General features: G+C 54.3%; 1 protein-coding gene across 1 annotated transcript in view; it reads left to right on the forward strand.

Annotated features, from left to right (window-relative positions):
• Window positions 1-8966, forward strand: part of LOC133359016 (DEP domain-containing protein 1A-like) — a 28778-nt gene extending 19812 nt beyond the window's left edge. Inside the window, exons 9-12 of the mRNA XM_061577389.1 lie at window positions 1832-1977; window positions 4416-4577; window positions 5516-5692; window positions 7198-8966. Coding sequence (XP_061433373.1) covers window positions 1832-1977; window positions 4416-4577; window positions 5516-5692; window positions 7198-7347 — 635 coding nt within the window. The 3' untranslated portion in view covers window positions 7348-8966. The remainder of the gene's footprint in view (window positions 1-1831; window positions 1978-4415; window positions 4578-5515; window positions 5693-7197) is intronic.
• The last annotated feature ends 485 nt before the right edge of the window (window positions 8967-9451 follow it).

A 9451-nucleotide genomic window follows, 5' to 3' on the forward strand; every position in this document is an offset into this window, starting at 1 on the left:
CGCCAGCTCGCTAACTAGCTCTCACTCGCTCATAGCTCGCCCTCTCCACGAATTCACTCACTCGATGAACAATTTTCTCTCTCACGAGGTGAGGCCCACTGAGCTGTGTAGCTCTTTTTCAGACGCGACCTGGGCATCACAAGTGATAGCCCGACAAGAAGTGGCTTATCGTCACGAGGACATTTACAGCAGCCAGATACTCTAAACCAGTGGTTCCTAACCTTCACTGCCGCCTACTGGCACCCCTTGGGTTCTCAATCGTTGATGTCGATTCTAAATGTCGAGGGGAAACAAACGGAGGACCCGGAGAAAAATCCACGCCACCACGGGGAGAAAGAGACACCGCAAACTCCAAATATACAGCAGCAGGTATCGTCAGGGTCGCAATCGAACCCACAACCTCCTGTATACCAGGCGAGGTAGTTAACATCTCATAGCCACCGTGATGATGATGATGAGAGAGACACGCAAACTCCAAATATACAGCAGAAGGCATCGTCAGGGGTCAGGATCAAACCAACGACCTCCTGTACACCAGGCGAGGTAGTTAACATCTCCTAGCCACCGTGATGATGATGATGAGAGAGAGACACGCAAACTCCAAATATACAGCAGCAGTCGGTGTCGGGATCGAACCCACGACCTCCTGTACACCAGGCGAGGTAGTTGGCTACAACGCGAAAGAAGTTCAACATACGTGCACCTCCGATTGGTACGGATGGCTACATGCGGTGAAAAGTTCAACGTAGACTCACACATAGACCCGTAGACTCACACAGAGACCCATAGACTACTCACACAGAGACCCGTAGACTCACACAGAGACCCGTAGACTCGCACAGAGACCCATAGACTACTCACACAGAGACCCGTAGACTCACACAGAGACCCATAGACTCACACAGAGACCCATAGACTCACACAGAGACCCATAGACTCACACAGGAACCCATAGACTCACACAGAGACTCGTAGACTCACACAGAGACTCGTAGACTCACACAGAGACCCATAGACTCACACAGAGACCCATAGACTCACACAGAGACTCGTAGACTCACACAGAGACTCGTAGACTCACACAGAGACCCATAGACTCACACAGAGACCCATAGACTCACATAGGAACCCATAGACTCGCACAGAGTCCCATAGACTCGCACAGAGACCCATAGACTCACACAGAGACCCGTAGACTCACACGGAGACCCATAGACTCACACGGAGACCAGTAGACTCACACAGAGACCAGTAGACTCACACAGAGACCCGTAGACTCACACAGAGACCCATAGACTCACACAGAGACCCATAGACTCACACAGAGACCCGTAGACTCGCACAGAGACCCGTAGACTCGCACAGAGACCCATAGACTCACACAGAGACCCATAGACTCACACAGAGACCCGTAGACTCACACAGAGACCCGTAGACTCGCACAGAGACCCATAGACTCACACAGAGACCCATAGACTCACACAGAGACCCGTAGACTCACACAGAGACCCATAGACTCACACAGAGACCCATAGACTCACACAGAGACCCATAGACTCACACAGAGACCCGTAGACTCCCACAGAGACCCATAGACTCACACAGAGACCCATAGACTCACACAGAGACCCGTAGACTCACACAGAGACCCGTAGACTACTCGTACTTAGACCCATCGTTTCACGTCCTTCCCCCGCACCTCCGATTAACACCGCAGTTGGCTACGTACGGCGCGAAAGCAGTTCAACGTGCACGACACCTCGCCACCGCGGCGCCCGCTCGCTCACCCTCACCCGCCTGCGCCTGTTCCCCCCGCTTGCGCCGCCTGCAGGCGTCGCTCTGGCTCTGCAGCTCTGCTGCGCCCTGCTGCCGCCATTGTCGCGGCGCCGCCTGCAGCTGCTGGTGCGCGTGGTGGTGCGCGTGGCTCACAATGACCAGCTGCCCCCGCTGCAGCCGCCGATGGACAACCGCAGCCTGGTGAGTGAGGCCACAGACTGGGTGGTGTTGGCGGAGGCGGTTTGTGCGATGGCGGTGGCGATGGGCGCTAGCACGCGTGCAAGAAGTTGAGCATACGCACGCGCACCGAGTAGTCGGTGCGGGAATCGACGAGTGGACGGGGACGGTCGCCACGGTGGTAGCTACAGAGGTGCGATAAGGAGGCGGCTGACCGACCCTGAGCGTGCGATGGGAGAGAATCCGTGCCGTCCCCCCCCCCCCCCCCGTTTCTTAACCCCCTTCCCCCCCTTCCCACTGAGCCCTGTTTCCATAAACTAATCTAAAAGCTCAATGTTTTTGGGTTAGAGCGCGTGTCAATGTGTCGTAACCCTCCACCACCCGACAGCCAATAAGTAAGGGATTTGTTACGTAAACATAACGCCAATTAGTTACTAGTATAGTGTATAGTCGTGTGCAGTGTAGTGTTTAGTCGTGCAGTGTTTACTACACTACTAAACACTCCCCATAGACTCAACACTGCCCATAGACTCAACACTGCACCATAGACTCAACACTGCACCATAGACTCAACACTGCTCATAGACCCAACACTGCACCATAGACTCAACACTGCACCATAGACTCAACACTGCACCATAGACTCAACACTGCCCATAGACTCAACACTGCACCATAGACTCAACACTGCACCATAGACCCAACACTGCTCATAGACCCAACACTGCCCATAGACTCAACACTGCACCATAGACTCAACACTGCACCATAGACTCAACACTGCACCATAGACTCAACACTGCACCATAGACTCAACACTACCCATAGACTCAACACTGCACCATAGACTCAACACTGCACTATAGACTCAACACTGCACCATAGACTCAACACTACCCATAGACTCAGCACTGCCCACAGACTCAGCACTCTACCTATAGTTTAACATGTAGTAGGTATTCGCGACCAATAGCATCCATAATAGAGGTTGTTTGGGGTTAGATCTGCGTAAAAATATAAATGTGTCGTTAAACCCGCCACCACCCGACACAGCCAACTAGTATGGGTTGTCACGTAAACAGAACGTGGCCAATTCGTCACTAGTACAGCATCACCGGTGTAGTGTAGTGTATAGTAGTGTAGTGTATAGTAGTGTAGTGTATAGTAGTGTAGTAGTGTAGTGTATAGTAGTGTAGTGTATAGTAGTGTAGTGTATAGTAGTGTAGTGTGTAGTAGTATAGTGTATAGTAGTGTGTAGTAGTGTAGTGTATAGTGTATAGTAGTGTAGTGTATATTAGTGTAGTGTATAGTAGTGTGTAGTAGAGTAGAGTAGTGTGTAGTAGAGTAGTGTAGTGTATAGTAGTGTAGTGTATAGTGTATAGTAGTGTATAGTGTAGTGTATAGTAGTGTAGTGTGTAGTAGTGTAGTGTATTGTGTATAGTAGTGTAGTGTATAGTGTAGTGTATAGTAATGTATTATATTGTGTATAGTAGTGTAGTGTGTAGTAGTGTAGTGTATAGTGTAGTGTATAGTAGTGTGTAGTAGTGTATTATATTGTGTATAGTAGTGTAGTTTATAGTAGTGTATAGTGTAGTATACTACTTCAGCCCACCAGTGTGTTGGAGAGGGTAATTTTAAATCATCATCTCGATTGAAAACTAATTTCTTTAGAACTGCTTGCTTTGTTTAGTTTGTCGTCCTTCCCTCCCCGCACCTCCGATACGTCACGTCCGCCTACCTACGCTGCGAAACAAGTTCCACGTACATACATGCATACATCTTCTTGGTTCTTTCGGTAAAGTCACGTAGAAGGGAAGTAATAAAATAATAAAAATAAAACATAATAAAATAATTCTCACGACGTTTCAGGCCACAACGCAAGCAGCCGTCCTCAGGTGAAGAACAGGTCATTCAGAAAGACAGCGTCAGACAGACCTGTTCTTCACCTGAAGACGGCTGCTTGCGTTGTGGCCGAAACGTCGTGAGAATTATTTTATTATGTTTTATTTTTATTATTTTATTACTTCCCTTCTACGTGACTTTACCGAAAGAACCAAGAAGATGAATCCCTGCAGTCACGAAAGCTTTAAATCGAAATTTACATGCATACAATCACAATCAGAATCGGAAAGGGTTTTGTTCGCCATGAAAGTTCGCACAAACAAGGAATTCACTATGGCAGGAAGGTGCGTACATTCAACCTGTAAGAATCTTAAAACTTAATAAGTGGTATACAGTCTAACTATACTAAAATTACAAAGTCTAACTAATACTCAGGGGCTAAAGTATGTAAAATGTTGAATAAGTACACGATATAAAATGTAAACTAGCCGTAATATACAATCTTAAAATACAAATAGGGTAACATGTTGTAAATATGTCAAGGTGTAATTTTGTAGATAAAATGTTAAAGTAAGTAACATCCGCCCCCCCCCTCCCCCCCCCCCCCCCCCCCCGCGTAGATGCTGGAGAGCCTGTGGCGCTGCGTGCTGCGACCCCGCGACCCCTCGCGTCTCGACGAGGTTCTGTGTCGCCGCGCCCTCGACTTCATCGCGCGGAACCACGCGCTGGTGCTGCGGCCGCCCGTGCACCTCCTTGCCGGCCCCCAGCCCCGCGCCGCCCCCGTGAGTGTGGCGACTCTCCGCGTGTTGGCGAGCGTGTTGGCGAGCTCGCTGGCTCGCTCACTTGCTAACTCGCGAGCGGGCGCGCTCGTTCACTCTCTGACTCTCTCGCTCACTCGCTGACTCTCCCGCTCACTCTCTGACCCGCTTGCGGGCACGCTCGTTCACTCGCTGGCTCGCTCGCTCACTCTCTCGCTCACTCGCTGACTCTCTCGCTCACTCTCTGACTCACTTGCGGGCGCGCTCGCTCACTCTCTGACTCTCTCGCTCACTCTCTGACTCGCTGGCGGGCACGCTCGCTCACACACTGACTCTCTCGCTCACTCGCTGACTCTCTCGCTTACTCGCTGACTCTCTCGCTCACTCGCTGACTCTCTCGCTCACTCGCTGACTCTCTCGCTCACTCGCTGACTCTCTCACTCACTCGCTGACTCTCTCGTTCACTCGCTGACTCTCTCGCTCACTCTCTGACTCGCTTGCGGGCGCGCTCATTCTCTCACTGACTCACTGGCGGGCGCGCTCGCTCACTCGCTGACTCTCTCGCTCACTTGCTGACTCGCTGGCGGGCACGCTCGTTTACTCGCTGGCTCGCTTGCTCACTCTCTGACTCTCTCGCTCACTCGCTGACTCTCTCGCTCACTCGCTGACTCTCTCGCTCACTCTCTGACTCTCTCGCTCACTCGCTGACTCTCTCGTTCACTCACTGACTCTCTCGCTCACTCGCTGACTCTCTCGCTCACTCGCTGACTCGTTCGCTGGCTCGCTGGCGCGCCCGCCCCCGAATCAGCGAGTCTGCGAGCGCGCCCGCCAAAAATCTGAATGGGGTGAGAACGTGACAAGCAACAAGCATACAATACAACAACCCACGTGTCGAACGGGGGGATGCCCAGTCCTCGCCTCGCTCACCGTTTGTCCTCTCCGCGCGCTTGCGGGGCCCGCAGGATCCGGGCCGCGAGCCCCAGCTCCAGCCCAGCCACTGGTTCTGCCGCCAGATCAGCGTGAGCGAGTTCCGCGCTCAGGGGCAGAGCGAGTCGCGGGCCGCCCTCGTCGCGCTGCTCGACGGCCTCGTGGACGACGGGCGAATGAGCCAGCGGGAGAAGCAACGCAAGATCAAGCAGGTGGGCGAGCGGGCGGGTGAGCGGGTGGGCGGGCGGGTGAGTGGGTGAGCAGGTGAGCAGGCGGGCGGGTGAGCAGGCGGGCGGGTGAGCCGGTGAGCGGGCGGGCGGGTGAGCGGGCGGGCGGGTGAGCGGGCGGGTGAGCGGGCGGGCGGGTGAGCGGGCGGGCGGGTGAGCGGGTGAGCGGGCAGGCGGGCGCATGCGTGGTGCAGGTGCATGCGTGGTGCGGGGGCATGCGGCTGCTAGGGTAAGCGGGGGCAACAGAGTTTTTTTCGGTTGTTTTAACCTCTTTCCCGTTGCGAGACATCTGCAAGATGAGAATCGGAATGTTTGTTTGTAGCTGGAGGTATCCGATGCAGATGTCCACCAGTAGGGGGTCAGTTACGTTATAACAACAAACAATACGAAAAACACTAAAGGAGTGCACAGTATAGCAAAGGTAAAAAACCGTACAAATAAACTAAAACAGTTTGTAACTTAACAGCTAAAGCCCACTGAGCTTATTTTCTTCATTTTTAGAAGCGAGCTGGCCACAAATGATAGCTCAACGAAGTGGCTTATCGCGTGGAAGTTTATAGCGGCCGAATTCTCTTCAACGCACATTGATTCTAATTGCGGAAGGGAAAAACCGGAAGAGAGAGACACCGCAAACTCCAAATATACAACAGCAGGCATCATCAGGGGTCGGGATCGAACCCACGGCACCTCCTGCATACCAGGCGAGGGAGTTAATATCGCCTAGCCATCATGATGATGATGATGAGAGAGAGACACCGCAAACTCCAAATATACAATAGCAGGCGTCAGCAGGGGTCGGGATCAAACCCACGGCACCTCCTGCATACCAGGCGAGGTAGTTAACATCTCCTAGCCACCGTGATGATGATGAGAGAGAGACACGCAAACTCCAAATATACAACAGTAGGCGTCGTCAGGGTCGGGATCGAACCCATGGCACCTCCTGCATACCAGGCGAGGGAGTTAATATCTCCTAGCCACCGTGATGATGATGAGAGAGAGACACGCAAACTCTAAATATACAGCAGCAGGCATCATCAGGGGTCGGGATCGAACCCAAGGCACCTCCTGCATACCAGGCGAGGGAGTTAACATCTCCTAGCCACCACGGCGCCCCCCTCTCGCCACACACACATGCATTAAGGCTATACGGGGGGCAGAGGTCGCAACCGGGTACCCGATACCCGTACCCTACCCGATACCCGGCTACCCGTACCCGGCCGGGTACGGGTAGGCCGTGAGTCACTGGTGAGTCACCGTTTGTCACTCATTTCCCAACGTCTTGTCTCTTCTCACAATTCAAGTTCCTAGAATCAACCCACCCGTGCCTGCAACATGGCTTCATCCCAGAGGTCGCAATCGGGTACCCGTTTGGGTACCCGTTTGCGACCCTGGTGCGGCCGGGTACGGGTAAGGAATCAAAACCCGTTTGTGACCTCTGACGGGGGGTAGTGGAGGTGATCATTACGTGCGTGCGTCTCTCCCGCCAGTTCCGCAAGGCGTACCCGGACGTCTACAGAAGCCGTTTCCCCGACGCCGCTGGCTGCTCCCCGGCGCCACCGCCGAGGGCTCCACGCCGGCCTCCTCTGCTCTCCCTCAAGGGGGCCCTTCCCAACCCCTTCAACCGCGTGCGCTTCTGAGCCCCCCCCCCCAACCACCCCCTCCACTCTTCCCGCCACCACCACCCACCGCCACCGAGTGCCCCGCCAAAGCAGCACGCGCCTACGTGAAGAGCGTGGTGGTGGTGGCGGCGGTGGTGGTGGTGGTATTGGGCAGGGGCGAGGCGTCAACGACAAGCAAGCGGAGACAAGAGACTGGCTCCCGCCACGGGAATGTGGAATTTCCGCCGCTGGCTCGGGGCTGCCGCCCGACGGACTGTGGCCGCCGCCGCCGCAGAAACTTTGGAATTGTATTTGTTGCCCCTGCGGGGTTATTTTTCGGGGATACAGGGAGGCAACGAAAGGGATTGCAGGCAGCCTGTTGGGGAGTGGAATGGGGGGCCGGGGGGGGGAGGGTTTGTGGGGTGCGGCTGGGTCTGTATCCCCCCTCCCCCCAGCTCCCACAATTCAATGCAGTAACTCACAGGAGTTTGCTTCCCCCGTAACTTAATCCTTCCCTCCCAAGTTGCCGTGGTTATCGGTGCTGCCGTATTGACTGTTACGTACGCGTTGGGCTCGGTGGTTAGAACTCACCGGACTCGCAATGTCGCCACAGTGGTTAGGAGATGTTAACTCCCTCGCCCGGTGTGCAGGAGGTCGTGGGTTCGATCCCGACCCTGACGCCTGCTGCTGCTGTATACTTGGAATTTGCGTGTCTCTCATCATCATCATCATCATCACGGTGGCTAGGAGATGTTAACTCCCTCGCCCGGTGTGCAGGAGGTCGTGGGTTCGATCCCGACCCTGACGCCTGCTGCTGCTGTATATTTGGAGTTTGCGTGTCTCTCATCATCATCATCACGGTGGGTAGGAGATGTTAACTCCCTCGCCCAGTGTGCAGGAGGTCGTGGGTTCGACCCTGATGCCTGCTGCTGTATATTTGGAGTTTGCGTATCTCTCTCTCTCCCCGTGGTCGCGTGGATTTTTCTCCGGGTCCTCCGCTTTTCCCCCCCTCCACATTTAGAATCGACGTGCGTTTGGAGTACTCGCGTGCCATCAATTTCCACGCGACGGTGATGGGCCACTTTTTGTTGAGCCTATCATTTGCGGTGCCCAGGTCGCTTCTGAAAAAGAGCGACGTCGCAACTCGTAAAATTTGTTTTAAAAGAAGGCAGGGGCAGAGGTCGCAAACGGGTTTTGATTCCTTACCCGTACCCGGCCGCACCAGGGTCGCAAACGGGTACCCGTACCTGTATCCGTACCCTACCCATACCCGGCTGGGTACGGGTAGGGTACGGGTATCGGGTACCTGATTGCGACCTCTGGGATGAAGCCATGTTGCAGGCGTGGGTGGGTTGATTCTAGGAACTTGAATTGTGAGAAGAGACAAGACGTTGGGAAATGAGTGACACACGGTGACTCACCAGTGACTCACGGTCTACCCGTACCCAGCCGCACCAGGGTCGCAAACGGGTACCCGTACACCCGTACCCGGCCGGGTACGGTTAATCGGCTATCGGGTAGGGTACGGGTATCGGGTACCCGGTTGGGACCTCTGTGGCAGGGGCAGTGCAAAGGTGCCGAGGAATGTGTGACCGTAGCAGAGGTCACGTCGGGGTCACGAAAGGGCAGGGGGGGGGAGGTACGGGAAGGAGTGAAAGGGAAGAGAAAGGCAGTGGGCAGTGGAGGCAGTTGTGAGGTGAGCTTTAGCCACCGGACAATTTAATGACATAGCGAACCATAGGCCGGGCGATGGCGATGGCGGCGGCGGTGGTGGTGGTGCCTTACCTGGTAGAGTTGAAAATAGTTTTAGGTGTCCATCCGTGTCTGGATGAGGGTCTGTTACAGCGAGTCGCACAGTCACGTTGATCGGTGCGGGTCGGGTTGGAAGCCCAGGACCGGCTCGGATATCGTTCACTACCGGTGTCAGCCGCCGTGGCCAGGAACGAAACTCAGGTACACACACCCCCCCCTTCCCCTACTCCCGCCTCCACCGCTACCGGGTTCGTAGCGAGCGCACAGATGACTGCGACACAGCTAGCTCCGTCCTAGAGATACTCGTAGAATAACAAAATAAAAAATGTTCTTATCCGAGAGAGAGTTGGTACGGTAAAAAGGGAATTCAAGATGCAATTGGTCCCGGATC

The sequence above is a fragment of the Lethenteron reissneri genome, chromosome 64 (genome assembly GCF_015708825.2).
Source record: "Lethenteron reissneri isolate LAM-NWPU_2019-01 chromosome 64, ASM1570882v1, whole genome shotgun sequence".
NCBI lineage: Eukaryota > Metazoa > Chordata > Hyperoartia > Petromyzontiformes > Petromyzontidae > Lethenteron > Lethenteron reissneri.